Genomic DNA, 18,899 nt, shown 5'->3' with positions numbered 1-18,899 from the left:
AGAAGTTGTGGCAGGCAAGGAGGGGAGATGCAGAGCCAAACTCTGGTGCTTGACTGTTTTTGATGAACCTTTGTGGTTGGGAGAGGAGGGCCTGCAAGGAAGGCTCCTGGCAGCCTTAAGAACAGATCTGGAGGAGGGCATCCCCATAAACGTAAAAGAAAGGGAAGAGGGTCTCTCCGGCAAATGATTCCCTGGAGAAGGCGTAGAGGAGTGTCCCTCTATCAGCGTCATAAAAGGCCACCCGGCCCGCATCACAGTTCAGAGACACCCAGAGCGTCTTCAGCTCTTCACTCATGGCCAGGGAATAATAGGCATGGCTGCAAGCTTTGTATGTACCTCGGGAATTCCGCAAAACCCAGAAGCCCTCCTTGGGAGAGAAGGAGACTTCGCTCTTCCTGCTCACGGACTCCCTGGCAACCCCCACGGCCCAGCCTTCCCGACTCCCCACACGGACTTCCCAGGAGTGCCGGCCTCTTGTGAATCCCTCGCATCCCAGCACAAATGGATGGTAAGTGAATCTCTTTGGACTGTCAGGCAGATCTGCACTCTGATCTCCCATCCTCACACTTTTCCGATCCTCCGGCAGGATGAGTTTCGGGTGAGCAGTGTCTGGATCCAGAGTCACATTGGCTGCTGGGGCAGGAGAGAAGAAGGAAACAGAAGGGAGCATTAATGTTCGATACCTGGAGCTTCCATACAGCCTCAAGCGCCTGGTCATGCCTAATCTTGGAAGCTAAGCAGGGTTGGGCCTGGTTGAATCTGGAGGGGTGACTTAAATGTTGTGAACCAGCCAGAGAGCTTCAGCTATGAACAGTATAGAAATGCAATTAATTGATAATCTTAAGCATTAACACCCCACAGGCATCACAGATTCCCTCTCAAATCCAGTGAAATGAAAATAGGCCAGTGTAGCAACAGTAACTTAACTCAAATGCTAAAGGCCGAATCCAGAGTTCCCCAAGCACATTTCCACAGGCCTCTCCTCACTCTCCCTCCCGTTTCCTTAATGCCAGCCTCAAACTCCTCCTCCCCTCTTATCTCCCTGGCAACAGGGCATCTCCCACACCAGCTTATTTTCTTGGCCCTGCTGCTGAATTTGAATCAACCTGGATTGTATTTTGGCTCATTTGGTGATGACGCTTCATTGGGAAGTTTGATAAAGGAGTTTCTCAGTTCTTCTTCTGATGTTGGCCAGTCAAATGACTCTGAAGCATGGTTCTCCTGGACCCCCTACTCCGTGCATCCATAGGTTTGGTTTCGTGTGCTGCTTCTCTATAGTTTGCTGCCTCTTCTGGGTGCCATGGAAGATCCTCTGCACCGGTTTCTGCCTTCTCTAGCACCCGAGAAAATGCTGGGCTTAGGTAGAAGGACTCGACTCCTTGTATTCTCCCTTTCTGAGGCAAGTACAAGTTTAATGACTGCACCTTTGAAATGCCGAAATGGGAGCACACTTTTCTGAACTAGTTGGGTCTTCCTTTTCTTCACTAGATTCAGGGATTCGGTGGCTACTAAAAGTTAGAATTCTCCTGCAATATCCATTGCTAAGCAGCCCTTGGATTGGTTTCAGATTGATCTCTCCAGCTATGAGATCTAATAATAGCTTTACATGGTGTTTAGCCCAAAGGATACAGCCCCGGAAGTGCCCCCTGTAGGGAAATAGGCAAAGCACAAGCTCACAATTTCTCAGCACTAAGCTATCTGCAGGGACAGGCATCCTTGCCTCTTTAGCTCTGCTTAAACTGTTTGGCAACATGTAACACAGAAACATAGAAACAGAGTGAGTCGGAAGGGGTCTCCTGGGCCATCTAGTCTGACCCCCAGCTCCAGCCGGCTCTGCTCACGACATGCCCACCATCTGCATGTCTAGCTTATCCTTGAACACCCTCAGCAATGGAGCTCCAACCGCCTCCTGTGGAAGCCCATTCCACACCCTCAGGGTCCTAACCGTCAGGAAGTGCTTCCTGGCATCTGAATTGAACCTTGGTTCAGAGAGCGTTCGCTCATCCATTTTTGTGCACGAAGGAGTGAGGCAGTTCTGCAGAAGGACTGCAGCTTCTTTGGAAAGGAGAGCATAATTGTCCATGCAACTCTGTTTGGATGTCACCAGCTCGGCATCCCTGTCCCTGTCCGGATACCTGTGTCTTTTCACTCCTTGCATTCTCACGTCTCACAATCAAGTCCAAACTCCCTGTCCTCAAAAAGCAATTCTTCATAAAAGAAGATTCCAAATAAGTCATGTTCCTGTTTGTGTGGTCCCTTCTAAGGAACTGACAGAACATCCAGGGCACACAAAAGGCACTCGGGAATCCAAACAAGCACATACTGCTCCTCATGCTGCCTGCACACCACCTTCTGTTCATACAAATTTCTCTCCTCCAAATCCAATTCCTGCTATTCCCCTGAAGCAAGTTTATTTCTGCAACTTTAGAACATCTCAGAGAAACACCAGCTGTGCTGTGTGCCTCTTGGCCTGCGCTGAGCATATCAGACCGATGGGTTTCCTCCCATTCTGGAAGAAAAATGCAGCTCGAGTGTCTCAGAGTTGCTGGCTGCAGAGGAGCATCTGTGGCCACCACATCTGAGACGCCAGTGGCATGAACGCCCCCCCAGAAGCCTTTCCACGCAGGGCTGGGAAGGACTGCCTCACACACTTTCCTCCCAAGGCTGGAATCCAAGCTCTACAGAAATATCTTCCCCTTTCAATGCTTCCCACACAAAACCCGCAGGTGGCACAATGCCCTAGTGCAGTGGTGGCGAACCTATGGCACGCGTGCTGCAGCGGGCATGCAAAGCCCTCTCTGCCGGCACGTGAGCCAAGTCACCCCAGCATCGCCCCGGCAGCCGAGCGTTGGATAACAGCACACATGGGCCATGCGCATGCTCAGAAAGGAGTAGTGGCGGCAGGCAATGATGTCATGAGCTGCAACTCATCCAAGCTTTCACATGGCCAGTCAGTGCACTGCCAGGAATATATATATATTTGCTTGGACTGGCTGTGAGTTTGAATGCATTCGTTTTTATTAACACAAGATTTTAGCTAAGAGTTTTCTTATGAAAAATTGAAATTTAGTATCTAAGATTTAGCAAAGAGATGTTCTAATTAAGAGACTGAGATTCTTTTAATGTTGTGCTGTCCCCATGGCGTATGTGAATCTGCAGCATCATAATTGTTTTTTTCTACACTAAAACCTCAGTACTCAGGTTTTATTGCAGTGTTGGCACTTTGTGATAAATAAGTGGGTTTTGGGTTGCAGTTTGGGCCCTCGGTCTCTAAAAGGTTCGCCATCACTGCCCTAGTGCAACAGAGCAAGTACACAAGGACAAACCATGCTGCTGTATTTTTCTGAAATAAAATTGTCTTTTTTGCAATCAGAAAAACAAACAAACCCCAAACTTGGGAAAGTGCTCTGAAAACAAAGCAGAAACGAAACGGTGTCAGCACAGCCTTTTCTCTAAGAGCCCATAGGTGAGTGCAAAACAGAAGTAACGAGGGCACAGGGAGTGCCTCGAGAAGCCACCCTCTTCCCCAGAGCTGGCCGGGATGGCCTTCCGGCTGCCTTCCGGCCCTCCCATTCCATGGGCAGGTCTGCTGGGTGAGGCTCTGGTGGGTCCCTTAGAGCAGGGAGCCACTTGGGGCTGGGCTTGCTCCGCACCTTGCGGTGTGTTGCCAGAGAAGCAGCCACTTGCGGGGTACTGGCGGGCTTTCCCTGGCATGTGTGCACGGCAGGGCACTGAGTGGAGTCGGTGAGCACTTTCCCTTGTATCGCCTTGCAAAATGCCCATAATCCCGAGTTAGGGAGTTCATGCACGAAAGCTTCCAGTGGAAGGGACAGGGCAGTTTCCCCCCAAAAAGTCCAGCCAGCAAAAGGCCAGGCCAGGCCAGGCCACACCCCCCCCCTCCCTGGAGATGTACCTTTCTTTGGCTGCATTCCCTGGAGCAGGGCACCTGGGGAGAAGCAAGACAAAAGGTGAAACACTCGCTACCAATCTACCACTAACTCTTGCCAGGAAAATATCATTTGTTGACTGGCACTAAATCTGGGCCTTTCCTCTTTGGGTGAAATGCCTCAACTTGGCCAACTCTGGAATCTTCTTGAGCCCATTATTCCATGTCCTGCACTCTGGGATGATCGAGAGGAGACCCTGCCCTTCCTCTTTGGGACCGTCTTTCAAGTATTTGAAAAGTGCCACCGTATCTCTCCGCAGTCTCCTCAAGGCCAAGCACACCCAGCTCCTCCAATCTCTCCTCACAGGGCGTTGTCTCCAGGCCCTGGGTCATCCTTGCTACCCTCCTCTGAACCCTTCCCAGCTGGCCTGCATCTTTCTTAAACTGTGGGGCCCAGAACTGCACACAGTACTCCAGATGGAGCGTAGCTAGTGCCCAGTAGAGGGGAACCGGTGCCTCAAGTGATTTGGCACTGATCCTTAACACAGCCCCAAATGGCATCTGCTTTTTTGCAGCCACATCACACTGTTTCCTGTTGCTCAGCTTTTGATCTGCAACAATCCCAAGATCCTTCTTACTTCCAGTATTATTGAGTCAAGTCTCCCCTGTCACATAACCATGAAATTGCTTCCTTTCCATTCGGTGCTGAACTTAGCTTTTTTTTTCCCTATTAAATTTCACTCTGTTGCTTTCAGCCCAGCAAACCAACCTATCAAGATCACTGCACTATTTTATTTATTTATTATTTATTTAGGATATTTATATGCCGTCCTTTGCAAAAGCCTCAGAACAGCTTACAGAGATAATATCATTATCTTTGCTCTTGAAGAGCAACTATTGCTCTTGAAGCTTGAAGAGCATGTGACGTGGAGTAAGAAGCAAGACTGTTAAGCATGTAGGTGCTGCCAAATGTTTCCAGGTGGTGAAAACCCAAAGCAGAAATGAAAACCTCCACGAAGCCAACTCTAGACCGGCATATTTTCCAAATGAGGAAACATGGCAAAAGAAGACAGAAAAACAGTAGCCAGGCCACCAGAATGGGCTCACTGCCGATTTTACCACCATTTGCAGCAGTCTTCCCCAGGCTTGTGCCCTGCAGACTCATTTGGGCTGCAACACCCAGAATTCCCAGTCAATGTCCCTGCTGGATGGGGATTCTGGGAGTTGCAGTTGAAATGCATCTGCTGGCCACCAGGTTGGGGAAGACCATTTACAGTATCAACAAGGGAAGGGAAGAGAAGGGAAGGGATATTTCACCGCCATATTTCAATACCTTTGAATTGCCTTGGGACTCCCTCCAAAAGATGATTTATATCCCAGAAGTCCCAGATCCTCTCCTTCAGCTCTGGAGGGAAAGCCACTGGGTTCTCAAAGGGCTCCTTCTCACACCTGCCGGAGAAAACAGAGGAAGCCTCCATTTACGCATTCAGGCCCCTGCACCAGTGGAAATGAGGGGGACGCACTCACCTCTGCAAGGTGCTTCTCACATCCTGGAGGGGAAAGAGAGAAAGAGGAGGGGCTCAGCGGGTGTCGCTCTGCACTCCTGAGATGTGCCTGCCCAGTCCTGTTCAGTGCCTCCACTTGAGGACACAAAGGGAGGGACAGAAACCATCTCCACCAGGGGGCACCAGGAGGAGCTTCATGACGAGGGACATGAATGGACTGGCAGATTCCACCACCGCCAGGAAGCCTCCGGCTGAGTGCCAAGACTGATGCTCATCCTGGAGGCTCCTGCCAGTAACGGTGCTGCTTGCCAGGCCAACATGTGCGCTGCCCTCTGGAAACAGGCACAACCCTGAAGCATGTTCAAGAAGGGAGGACATGAGAGGATTCGGGTTCAGGCCAGGCGCCTCCCACAGCCTCTTTTGCTCCCGCAGCCTGTCCTTTGGAGGGCAGCCTTCTCCCGGCTTCCCCAGGCAGGAATCAACCACTCCTTTCCAGCAGCAGAACACTGGGGCGCTTGCCCACAGGAGCCACACTGAGAAGCTCCCTCTTGTGTGCAGAAGGCAGACTTCATCAGGCTTTGGGGGCATCAGTTGTGAGCGGAAACATGCATGAGGAGTGAGGTTAAGGTCTGCCTGTCCTGGCGCTGCACCATATTTGAGATTCTGCTTAGCACAGGAATAGGTCCGACCTGCCTTCCGGATTGGCAACACCACTAGGCCAGATGGCTTTGTGGTCGCTTCCCCAGCCCCGCACCACCGTCTGCTTCGGCCTGGGTCTCATGAAGGGCCTCACTGCAGAGTTGCCCCGTCAAAGGGTGCGCACTGCCTGCCTCGGCCCTCCCTCCACACATGCAGAGGCGAGCAGCGTCTGGCTGAGTCTCCTCCCTGGGGGATGTGGGAGCTCCTGCCCCCTCCTACCTGCAGGAGTTCAGCTGCCAGCTGCTGGCTTTTCTCCTCCACCTCCCGCATGATGCCTTCAAGGGAAGAGAGTTCCTTGGAAAGCCAGGCCAGGTGGTCCTCCGCTTTCCTGGCAATCTCCTCCTGCAGCTCGTCCACCTGGGCCAGGTGACGCTTCTCTTGCTCTTCCAGGAACTGATGCAGTCGCCTGAACTGAGCCACCATGTCCTCCCGCTCTGCCATCATTTGTTCCTGCAAGAAGGAGTGTGCGGAACGGTGGGAATGGGCAGCCGGAGCCAGAACGGGGTTAGTCTTGCTAGGGATGCTCAGGGACCCCTTCTCAGAAAGGCCTTTTTCTAATAAATTTTAGGGTTGGTTCAGCTGCTTTGAATAGTACTGCATACACCGGGCTGATTGGGGCTTTCAATTCCTCTGCATGTCATAATACGGGTGGCCCCCAGGTTATGGACGAGTTGCATTCCTGAGAACATCCTTAACTCGAATTTGCATGAAAGTCGAAACGCATGAGTAAGCCAAATACTTGTCTTATTATCTGTATTCTTTTATCTTTCTATGCTCGTAAAACACTTTAGAAACACAACCATATTCACTAGAACATTTAATCACAATATGGCGTTGCAATTCTAACTATACAGCAAAAGAAAGCAACTACAGGTAGAGAAGAGAGAGCGAGAGACTCCATATGCATGTGTATTGGTTACAGTACTGTGAAAAACTGTTGGAGCGGCTTTCTTGAAGTAAGCCTCAAAGGTCGTTTGTACAGCCATTTTCTTTCTCTCATTGTCAAAGGCCTCGAAGCAGCTGAAGGCCTGGCTGCAAGGGCCAAATGGACAGGAGGCGTGGCTTGGGAGTGCTCCTCGAACCCAAGTCATCCTTGGAGTTCGCAGGGAGTCCTGTGGCAAGCAGCACCTTCCAGCAGCTTTGGCTGGTCCATCGACCACATCCTTACTTGGATGAGCAGCGCCTGGCAACAGTGACCCACGCTCTGGTAACCCCCTTGATTGGACTGCTGCAATGTGCTCTACACAGCGCTGCCCTTGAAGTCAGTCCAGATCCTTCAGCTGGCCCAGAACAGAGCAGCCAGGCTTTGGACAGGACTGGTAGATTTACTGAGATCTGCACCAGCTACCAAGTGAAGTCTGGGGCCAATGTCAGGTGCTAACGATGATGTATAAAACCCTAAACAGCTTAGGGCCTGGGTATCTGAAGGAGTGTCTCCTTTCATATATACTGGCCTGTCCTCCTTGTCGGAGCTCCTTCTTTGGGAGCCCTCTTTGAAGGAGATCAGGAGAGTGGCTACCCAGAAAGGGTCTTTTCCACTTGGGAACCTGCTTCTCAGAGAGGTTTGCCTGGCATCAGCGCTTTACTCTTTTTGACACCAGGCTAAAACCTCAAGGGAACTAGGATGCCACTGATGATGCATCACCAAACCTGCCATGTAGTTCCCTAGAGATACTTCACATAGTTGCCTAGGGATAGCCTTGACTATCTCTAGGGAATCACTAGCTCTATGTAGAGACGTGAATATCTCTAGGCAACTATCTAGCCACCAATAATTCATGGCCAAATGCATCGTATTGTTCCCTAGAGACATTCAGCCTTTTCACTAGAAATTTTCATATAGGGTTTACAGCTGTCCGCATGTAAAGTAGGGGTTCTTCAAAACCTGGATATTCCTAAGGCAGGGACCACCTGTGCACTGTGACTTATACTGCTTGAAGCACTTGTTCCCTTCCAAATAATGTAATTGATACTTACAAGCAGCTTCTGCTTTTCCCATTCTGCCTCTGCTTTACATGCCAAAATACTTCCTCTCTCTTTCCTCAGACTCTCCAGGTGACGATAGAGCAGATCCTGGAGAGAGAACAGCAGTTCACTTTCAGTTTAGAGACTGAGAAAAAGAAATTGAAAGGGATGTTCATGATTTCTTCCCTTTTGCATCTTGGGGGGGTCGGGGGGAAGGGGGCTCTCAGGTGCCTTCTTGATCCCAGGGAGATCTAGAAACGAGCTACAACATGCGCTGGGCAGGCTCTGTGACAAGATGAAGGGACGGTGCCATCCCAGAATGACCGGTCAAAACACCATTCAATTGACTGCCCTTCCTGAACTCTTTAACTTTGAAAAGGAAAAGGTTTTTTCTGCTGTTATTTTATTAAGAGGGGAACTGGCAAGGGAGCATCCTGAAAGGGCAAGGAAGGCCGAGTGGAAGAGGCTTCCGGCCACCCTCGAAGTGACCAGTGCAGCTCTCATCTCTGGGCAAGAATGGTGGGCAGGGCAGCCCCTCTGCGGAGGAAGCAGCCTGGAAGGAGACCGGCCCCTGCAGAGGGGCATTCCTGCTTTCTCTGGGGGAAATTCTTCCCTTCATCCCCAGATGCTAAGATGGAATTGCACGGTCTGATCTCTGAGCAGGCATTACAGGTGTCAGAAAATCCCAGAATTTCAATTTGTGAGGAGGAAATAAAACTCGGGTTTGTGGGAAAGATCAAGCGTTCAGACCATCTGTGGCTTTATTGTTTGGCCCAGGTTCCCATGGTAGGTTCACGATAATGCATTACCATGCAGGCAGAGGTAAACTTGCTGCAAAGTTTCAATACAACTACAGGGTATTTTATTCCCTCCAGGTCACGTACACTGGTACAGAGCAATTGATGACAGAATGCAGACATTACCATAAGATTCTGAGGTCATCACATACAGAACAGATAAAGGAAGATCAGTCAATCATACAGTGACAATGAGATTACAGTATTTCTAATTGCAGTGTATTGACACTTTAGTTGAGTAACTTGAACCCATCTCCAGGTCTGCTTAGACATGTAAATTCAAGCTACTGAGAAACTATTCATGAACTCATAAGCTCATCTAGACTCAGACCCTAATTAATGCATCTGCACCATTCTGCATGGCCAGGGCACTTGCAGCCCTCTGGGCTAGCAAAAGATACTTCCTAGTAAACTGTGAATTCCAACAATGATTATTATATAATCATTGTGAAGGTATATAATATATATTTGGACTAAATGGCCTGTCTACTGTAGCTTACAGCTAAAGGTGAGAGAAAGAAGCCGGGGAGGAATGCCGTTTTAAACAGTGACTTAGCTTGGTTTGAGAAAGAGTACAAGATTGATTCCACAATGCAAAAGCACACAGAAGCAATGTTTTTCTGACAGGATTTATCCAAATTTTACCAACACAGGCCACTGGGAGAAGTTTCAGAAGCAAGCTCTCCAAAGCCCAGAGAGTTCAGTCTCCCTTGCCTCTCTCCCTGCAGCCCTGCTAAAAGGATCTGAATGTGCACAGGCTGCAGGAATGCAAAATACTTATATCCCAGTTGGAACATAGCATGGAGAGTGGCCCAGGGGTGCGTGGCCTCGCTCCACTCCATTTAGCCATATTTTCTTTTGTTTTACTTTACAATGCAACGGTGCCCAGGTACAGTTTGTTTTGATAAAATCACCTCTCCTTAAAACTGGCTGTGCCTGTATAAAGTAGAGATTGCAGCACCCATAAAGACACATTGTTTTATGAAGAATGAGGAAGTGCAGGGAAAAGGGGAGGGGGAAGGGGAGAGGGAGCACCTGGAGCAATAAAGTCCTCACAAGTATTCCATGGGTCAAGGATCTTTGAGCACACGCACCCTCAAGTTCATCCTAAAGGGTACCTAAAGGCCTTTGCTCCATATTGGCTGATTCCAGAAGCTGGTGCTGGGGGACTTTAGCTCTGCGCCATGGCACCTATGCCATGGAGTTCCGCAGGGGTCCATTTTGTCCCCCTTGCTATTCAACATCTACATGAAACCACTGGGAGGGGTAATCAGGAGGTGTGGGCTGCGGAATCATCAGTATGCTGATGATACCCAGTTCTACCTCTCATTCTCTACCAATCCAGGTGAGGCAGTGGCTGTACTGAACCGGTGCCTGGCCAAGACCTTTTTATTTAAACACTATTTTAACTGTTAATGGTTTATTTGACCAGGCTGGATCCTCTATTCTATTCTATTTTTTGTATTTATTTATATATGAATTTTTTGTATTTTATATGCTATTTTAATGATTGTAAGCTGCCCCAAGGCTCATGCGATGGGGTGGCATATAAGTTGTTTAAATAAACAAACAAACAAACAATAAATAAATATTGCCGCTCTGGGGCCAGTCATGGAAAACCCGGAGGTTCTTGTGGTGTGGAAGGAGGGGCAGAGCAGGAGAGAGGACTGATTCCTGGGGATCGGAAGGTGTCCACCTGTCAAATGTGAGTGCCTGAGACTGTATTGCCCTCTCCACACTGGGTATTCCTTTATGCACCTCCATTAAATCCTATCATATCTGCATTTTGGTATTCTGCATTTTGCATTTGAGAGCCAGCGTGGTGTAGTGGTTAAGAGCGTGGGACTGGGACTCAGACGATCTGGGTTCTGGTCCCTGCTCGGCCATGGAGCCAACTGGGTGACTTTGGGCCAGTCACAGACTCACAGCCCAACCTATCTCACAGGGTTGTTGTTGTGGGAATAAGATGGAGGAGGCGATGTAAGCTGCCTTGAGCCCTTTGTAGGAAAAAGGCAGGATATAAATAAAAAAAAAAATCCTTTTCCTCCCCATCAGAGCAGGCACAAATGGTGGGACCTTCCCTTACAGGGCAGCTCTGCCACTCACTGCAACATTTCAATGGCCTTCCTTGGGCTGCAGAACCCAAGTTTGGTACAGGGTGCAGCTTGGAGAGAACGAATGGAAGTATCCCGCACCCCACAAACTTAGGGCTTCTGGGACTTCTTCCTCCTCCAGATTCTTATTCCATCCGAAAGAGCATGCATGTTCGCAGCAGTCATACCTGGTTGCTCCAGAGACCTGCGGTTCCTGGGCAGTACAGAAATGAAATAAATCAGTGGATCATTTGGAACCATTTCCTTCCTATTGGAATATCTTCACAGAGACCATGTCCAGAGGGGCCCACAAGTACTTCATGGATCTCCTACCTGGTACTCCTGGGATGCCTCCTCCAGGGGAACCACCTGGTGGCCTTCGTGCTCCTCAGATCTGTCACACACCAGGCAGATGGGGGCTTTGTGGTCCCTGCAGAAGAGCTTCAGGGGCTCCTGGTGCTTCTCACAGACTCGCCCCTTCCCTTCGGCCTCCTTGACCCCCTTCTCCCCTAATTTCCTGGCGATTTCCACAAAGTTGGCCAGCTGCCAATTGGGCCGGAGGTTCCTCTTCTGGAAGGTCCCCCTGCACTGGGGGCAGGAGGCCTCCGTGTCTGATTCCCCCCTGCTCTCGTTCAGGCAGGCCTGGCAGAAATTGTGCCCACACTCGGTAATGATCACAGGATCCCTGAAATAGTCCAGGCAGATGGAGCAAGAGGATTCCTCGCAGAGAAGCTGGATGGTGCTCCCGCTGGTGGCAGCCATGGCTTCTGCACAAAGTGGTTCTACTTGCCACATATCAGTAAGTGGGAGTTTCCTTCTTGTAAATGTGAGCTGGCCTGTCCTTGCTCTGAGGCCCAAGGTACATAATTGACTCCACCCAGGTTTACTCTCTGGCACTGCACAATCACTTCCCTACGACATGCAGCTCATCAACAAACTGCTCTCTGTTTGTCCAAATCCAGTAAAGGGTTGCTTTTTTTATGTTGAGTCATAACATGCGGCATTATGTGGCGCCCAGAGGAACTGCTCAGAGGGAGTCTGCACTGGGTGCTTTTGCAACCTTTCTGTTGCCTACACAGGTTGGGGAGGGGGGATCACATAGGCAATTCACTAGATCGTCTTGCCAGTGTATTCTGGCTCCTGCAGTGCAGCAAAGTGGATCAGAAGAAGGACTGATGCCTTTGAATTGTGGTGCTGGAGGAGACTCCTGTGAGTCCCTTGGACCGCAAGGCGATCAAACCGGTCAGTCCTAGAGGAGATCAACCCTGACTGCTCTTTAGAAGGCCAGATCCCGAAGATGGAGCTCAAATACTTTGGCCACCTAAGGAGAAGGAAGGACTCCCTGGAGAAGAGCCTAATGCTGGGAACAATAGATGACAGAAGAAGAAGGGGACGGCAGAGAATGAGGTGGCTGGAGTCACTGGGGCAGTGGGTGTGGGCTTGGGTGGACCCTGAGGGATGGTGGACAGGAAGTCCTGGAGAAGTGTTGTCTATGGGGTGTGACTTCGCAACTAGCAACAGCATGGCTTGGCTTGTTGCGCAAACCCAGCAGCTGCCAAGAAGCAATGCCCTCCTTGAAGCTCAGCAGGTCGTCCTTTCCCCCTGGAATCCTTTTGGTTTGGAGCCCTTCTGAACTAGGGGTGAGGATGACGGTGAGAGAATCCCCCTATTAGGTGGACTGAATGGATTTGGGATCACCCTGGGGGCAGAGTTCTGAGAGCTGGAGAGAGGGCAGAGAGACAGGGCAGAGAGCAGCAGACCAGGAGAGGGGTCCCTGGATCATGCAGCATCCAAGAAGGGGTCAAAAAATGGGTGAAAACAGTGGGATTTCCACCTTTCCCCCTGCTATACAAACCCCTCAGCATGGGTCCATCTGCATCCATGGAGGCTGCTTGAAAGAGGATGGTTGGTCAGTGGTCCAGGGCCTTCATGCAAAATCCCCTTTCCTTCCCTCCTCCTGGCTGGGACAGCCTGTGGGAAAGGAGCACCGAATCTGCCCAGTTGTTCTTCCAATGCAGACCATTTGGATCTGCCTCACTCTCGTTTGGATCTTTTGTGCTGCCTCCAATGATCCAGTTCTAGCCCACACTTGGTCATGAAGCTCGTTGGACCAATCACTGCCTCTCTGCCTCTCCTACCTCACATGGTTGTTGTCGCATCTCACTCACCAGGGCCAGCGTGGGGCTGGCTGTGCCCTCCCTGCTGGTTCCCCACCTCTTGCTCAGGGGAGGAGGCCGGGAGGGGAGACGCAGCTCAGTGGGAACCGGTGGGCCCCTGAAAACCAGCCTCCTCCTTCCTCTGCCCTGTTCTTGCTGGGAAGGGAAATGCTGCCCTGGCTTGGGCTGCGAGTTTTCCTCAGCCAGTCTGCCCTGGTGTGTGTGTGTGTGTGTGTGTGTGTGTGTGTGTGTGTGTGTGTGTGTGGGGATTTGTGTGAGGGGGTCAATGTGTTTCATCATTTAACATGAAGAATATTAGTGTATAAAGCAACTTTGTGCGGTTTTGTATTGGTGTGCTGTTAATATTTTATTTGAATGTGTATTTGGTATGAGCATTGAATTCCATTTATACTGAGTTTTTATTTTGCCCTTGAAAAGTTTTGATCGAGCATTTTTAAAAAGAAGCAACAGCAGATTTCAGACTCCCCTTATTTGAATTACATACTGCTCTCTAAAAATTTCAATGGTATTGATTACATTTAATATTATTCTTTTATTAACATTTTTACTGCTCAGTTTCTAGTTAGAGAATATTCATTGGTATGCAGTTATATTTAAAAACTAATACACAAATACTATATTATTTTATTTTGGTCCCTGAAATAATTTTCCTGTTTTTGCTGGTTCCCACTGGCAAAAAGGTTGAAAACCACTGGGTTAAACAACACAGATGCCGAAGGCAGAACTGACAGTCCCCAGCACAGCACTGACAGCCTCCTCGCACCCCTCCTGTCCCTGCACAAATGCAGAGGATGCCTGCCAGGCAGGTCTGGACTCTGCACTCCCAGCATCTCACTTTCAGGACCCTCACTGGGGAGGAGCTGAGGGTGAGCGGTGTCTGGGTCCAGTACAAAATAGCACCTCAAACAACCCAAATGGAAAAAGCAGAATTGACAGTTCTGGGGGGTTGTTGGAGTGGGGGGGATGGCCCTCGACTGGGGAAGGCTTTGGTTTTCGGTGAATCTTGGCAGTCGGGTGAGGCAGCCCTGTGAGGGAGGCTCCTGGCAGCCTTAAGAACTGATCGTGAGAAGGGCATCATCACCAACATAAAAGAAGGGGAAAAGGGTCTCTCCTGCAAATGAGACCCCAGAGAAGGCATAGAGGAGGGTCCCTCTGTCAGCATCATGAAAGGCCACCTGCCCCCCATCACAGTTCAGAGACACCCGGATTGTCTTCAGCTCCCCACTCATGGGCAGAGCAGAAGGAGGATTATTGCAAGCTACGTATAAATCTTGGAAATACCACAAAAGCCAGAACCCTTCCTCAGGAGAAAAAGCAACTGCACTCTTTCTGTCCACAGACTCTCTGGTGATGCCCACAGCCCAGGCTCCCTCACTTCCCACATGGACTTCCCAGGAGTGTCTTCCAGCTGTGAAGCCCTCTCATCCCAGCACGTAAGTGTCAAAGCTGAATCTCTTCGGATTGTCAGGCACTTTTTGCATTTTGTGTCCCATCCTGACACTTTTATCATCCTCGGACAAGAGGAGATGAGGATGAGCAGTTTCCGGATCCAGGGTCACATTTACTACTGGGGATAGAGAGAGAGGAAGAAAGCAGAAGATGAGCCATTTTGATCTCTATCTTAAGCATTAACACCCCACTGGCATCATAGCTTCCCTCTCAAATCCAATAAAATGTAACCAGCAACTTAACTCAAAAGCTAACGGCAGAGTTTACAGTTCCCCAAGCCCACTTCTTCAACCCTCTCCTCACTTTCCCTCCCTTTTCCTGACTGACCACCCAGTTTCAGAAAACACAAAAACAAGAAGTCCCTTCCTAGAAATCAGTTGAGGGGGGGGCACCCTATTCCCCTTGGTGTCTTTAGGGGGTCCTTACACTGAAACACACCCTGCAAAATCAGGCAAACCTCCACAGATTTCCCTGCTTGAATTTCACTGGAAGCTTCAGCTTGTTGTCCTGAAAGCCTCCAGCCACTCTGGACAGACCTGCAGTTCGGAAGCACCCAAAGGCTCTCTCACAAAGATAGGAGGCTATTTTGAACCACGATTTCTCTCCTCAAAGCCAATTCCTAGTATTCCCCTCAATCAGCATTGTTTCTCCAACCCAGGAGCATCTCAGCATGAACGCCCCCCAGAAGCCTTTCCATGCAGGGCTGGTAAGAACTGCCTCGCATGCTTTCCTCCCAAGGCTGGAATCCGAGCTCTGCAGAAATACCTTCCCCTTTCAATTCCTTCAACACAGAACCTGCAGGTGGCGCGATGCCCTAGTGCAGGGGTCAGCAACCTTAAACACTCAAAGAGTCATTTTGACCCGTTTCCCACAGAAAAGAAAACACCGGGAGCCGCAAAACCCTTTTGACATGTAAAATGAAGATGATACTGCATATATCTTTTTTTATCTTTATGCTATGTATAAAAAAACTATAGTGTATTGCATTTATGAAAGCAATGAACTGCTACAGAGAAAACAAATTTTTATTTCTGCATGCAACAAAAACATTTTGAACTCTGAAAAAAAAAAGACACTGGGTTGAAAGTTACTTTCAAATAAATTATTCAATGTCTGAATCCTCCTTGTATTTATGAAATAAAAAGCTGAATTTGTATTATCCACTAGCAGCAAACCAAACACGCCACCTGCATCAAACCAGACATGCCCTCTACTTCTGTGTGCCCTCATCCTCAAACCCCTAAATTTGTCAGCAGTAAAAGCAAATGAATCTATCCATGTATCATTAAATGTGGATTTATCCATGGTTGGAGGGGGGGAAAGCTCAGTAAATCTGAGCTGGTCCCAGATATAGGTGTGTTTAGTGACTGATTAGCAGATAAACAGATTTAACAGACTGATTAGCAGATTTTTTTTTCGGTGCCAGGCTAAGACCTTTTTATTTAAACATCATTTTAATTGTTAATATTATTTATTGATTTTACATCTTTGGCCAGGACGTCTCGAATTATATTGCTTTTATAGTTATTACGTTATATATTGTTGTGAGCTGCCCTGAGGCTTTGGCAAATGGGGCAGCATAGAACCTTCCTAAATAAATAAATAAAATAAAATAAACAGTCATGTGATGTGAATTGTGACAGGTCCCAAGCACAGCTTTTACCATTTAGATGAAGGAGATTACATTGGGACAAAGAGAATCTTTTCAGCAGCATGTCATGTAACATGAGAGCCTGCAGAAGCTTGTTTAGCAGAGGAATGTAGCTATTTACTTAACTAGCTGATTTACTTAACTAGCTAGCCCTGCTTTCCTGAGTGGAGCTTTGAGCAGATCAGGGGCTGTGCGGGCAGGATGGAGCCACAGCAGAGGGGTTCAAGAGCCATGTGCGGCTTTGGAGCCGCGGGTTTCCGACCCCTGCACTAGGGAAACAGTGCAAGTACTGGAGGAAAATCATTGCCAGGCCTCTTTCTCTAAAATAGGACTGTATTTTTCTCAATCTAAGGAACAAGCAAACCCAAAACCTGAGAGTGTGTTCTGAAAACCAAACAAAACAGGAGTGAAACTGGAGAATCACAGCATTTTGGCAAGAGTCCATCAATGAGTGCAAGAAAGAAAGTGCGACTCATGAGAAGAGTCCCCTTCCTTTCCACAAGTGCAGAACCCAAGCGTGTTCTGCGAATCTGCCTGTCCAGGTTTCCCTGTGCCGCTGAACCGCAGGGGCTGCCTGTAGCCCAGCAGCGATTCCTGGGGAGCTGCGGCCCCCACTCCGCAGGCTGGCACTAGGAGAAGCCGGGAGGGGTTGCTTGCCTTGGGGACCCCAAGCCAGAAATGGGGTGGCCTGGATACTGTGGCAGATGATGCTTTGTCTCTTCTGCCATGGAGCTCCCGGGGTCATTGGTTGCACTGTCGTACTACTCTTAACAGTCGGCAAAATGTTCCCGATATCTAGCTGGAATTTGCATTCCCTTAACTGGAGCCTATGATTCCATGCCTGCAACCTGTTATGATAAAAAGGAGATCTCAGCCCTCCTCTTTTACTCTCTTCTCAAATATTTGCCATCATATTTTACCTCAGTCTTCTCTGCTTGAGGCCAAACAGGCCCAGCTCTTCCAATCCCTCCTCCGGGGCTTCGTTTCCAGTCCTCAGATCATCTCAACCCTTCCCAGCCTGTCTGCATCTTTCTTAAACTGTGAAGCATTGAACTCTCTGAATTACCCAAGATGGCCAACTGTGGTGCCCTTGAGAGCTGATCCCCTCCTTCAGCTAATTTGCCAAAAAAGCTATCATGGGGCACTTCATTAGATGCTTTGCTAAAGAAAAGGCGCAGGACGTGACCAGCCCTCCCACAGTCCACAGGGGAGGTGCCCAGATTAGAAAAGGAGAGCGGAAAAGTCTGGCAGGATTTCCTTGTGGCGAATCTGCATCTCCTTCTAGTCATCACGGCCATGTTTTCAAGGTGTTGGCAGACTGTCCGCTCTAGAAACTGCTCTAGAAGTTTCTAGGCATGGACCCTGTTCAGTTTGCCTTCATGGGTGCGTGGCATGAAGCTGAGTGAGAAGCGTTTGAGGTGACACGATAGCACTGGAAGGTCCCTCAAAGCCGCCACAAAGAGGAAGGAACAGTCCTCGCTCCTCCCAGATTGTAGCTCATGGAAGAGCGAACCTAAACAGCAGCACACCAGGGGCAGGCCAGGCACACGGCAGCATCTCCTGGCGGTCAGAGCAACTTCCCAGTGGAACCAGTTGCCAGGAGAGCTTCCGTGCTCCTCCACATCAGGGGCATTCAAGAAGGTGGTCTGTTCTCTGAGTGGGATGGTGTAACCGGTGTCCTGCTCCCTCAGGGGGCTGGACTTGATGGCCTTCCTGGCCCCTTCCGGCCCTGCTATTATATGATTCTGGGAGAAGCAGAACTGCCAAACCAGAGTGAGGCCAAATGATTCTAGTGGTGAAAACCCAAAGCAGAAATGAAAACCCCCAGGAAGCCCTCTCCACAACAGCTGGTATTCCCGATGGGGAAACAAGGCAAGAAAAAATTAGCGAATTGGTAGCCAGGCTACAAAACTTCTCCCATTGCAGCTTTTACCATCACTTATAACAGCAGCAAGAGAAGGAGAGGATCTTCCCAGTCTTATCTTAATACCTTTGAATTAATTCATGACTCCAGGAAATTGCTTCCTCCATCCCTCCAGATCAGGCTTTCTATCAGAGAAGTACCAGATCCTCCGTTTCAGCTCCAGAGGGAAAGCCGCTGGGATCTCACAGGGCTCCTTCTCACTCCTGCCAGAGAAAACAGCTCATCCAACCCAGAATTCCATGGAAGCAAAGGAGAACTGGCAAAGGGCAAGGGGTGGGCACCTTCTTTTGGGGAGCGGGGGAGGCCACACTCCCCCCAGAGAACCCTCCAACAGCCACACAGATGGGTGGGGCTTCAGCTGATCTGCGTTCTCTGCTCAGGAGCTGGGAGGAGCCGGTCCTCCCAGTGCCGTCCAGACCCTTCCCTGCAGCAGTGGAAACGAGGAGGATGCACTCACCTCTGCAAGGTGCTTCTCACATCCTGGAGGGGAAAGAGGGAAAGAGGAGGGGCTCAGTGGGTGCCGCTCTCCAGCTGTTCACCTCCCTAAAGAAGCCTTCAGTTCCATCCCTGGCTTTCCACAAGAGCAAGGAGCTGATGCGCATCTTAGGTCTCTCTCGGAGTGCCTGGATGCTGACATCTAGAGGGGCCTGCATTTTTCCTTTTGGATTCACATGTTTTTTCTTTGTCCACTCAGTTTCATGCTCCCTTTGGTGCTGCCCTCTTGAAAGGGAAGGTTACCCTGGCAGTGGCTCC

At 49.5% G+C, this 18,899-nt stretch overlaps 1 protein-coding gene across 1 annotated transcript in view; it reads right to left on the bottom strand.

Moving 5' to 3' along the window:
• Positions 1-115: 115 nt before the first annotated feature.
• The window catches only part of LOC123030279 (E3 ubiquitin-protein ligase TRIM39-like), a 23,003-nt gene continuing 4,219 nt past the window's right edge, over positions 116-18,899 (bottom strand). Inside the window, exons 2-11 of the mRNA XM_044444081.1 lie at positions 18,604-18,626; positions 18,221-18,349; positions 12,491-12,579; positions 11,279-11,712; positions 8,068-8,163; positions 6,310-6,540; positions 5,414-5,436; positions 5,220-5,335; positions 3,914-3,946; positions 116-630 (exon numbers count right to left, since the gene is read on the bottom strand). Of these exons, the coding sequence (XP_044300016.1) occupies positions 116-630; positions 3,914-3,946; positions 5,220-5,335; positions 5,414-5,436; positions 6,310-6,540; positions 8,068-8,163; positions 11,279-11,712; positions 12,491-12,579; positions 18,221-18,349; positions 18,604-18,626 (1,689 nt within the window). The remainder of the gene's footprint in view (positions 631-3,913; positions 3,947-5,219; positions 5,336-5,413; positions 5,437-6,309; positions 6,541-8,067; positions 8,164-11,278; positions 11,713-12,490; positions 12,580-18,220; positions 18,350-18,603; positions 18,627-18,899) is intronic.

The sequence above is a fragment of the Varanus komodoensis genome, unplaced genomic scaffold (assembly GCF_004798865.1).
Source record: "Varanus komodoensis strain SLA01 unplaced genomic scaffold, ASM479886v1 scaffold431, whole genome shotgun sequence".
Lineage (NCBI taxonomy): Eukaryota > Metazoa > Chordata > Lepidosauria > Squamata > Varanidae > Varanus > Varanus komodoensis.
The sequence above is the reverse complement of the archived record's forward strand: the minus strand, read 5'-3'. Positions and strand labels throughout refer to the sequence as shown.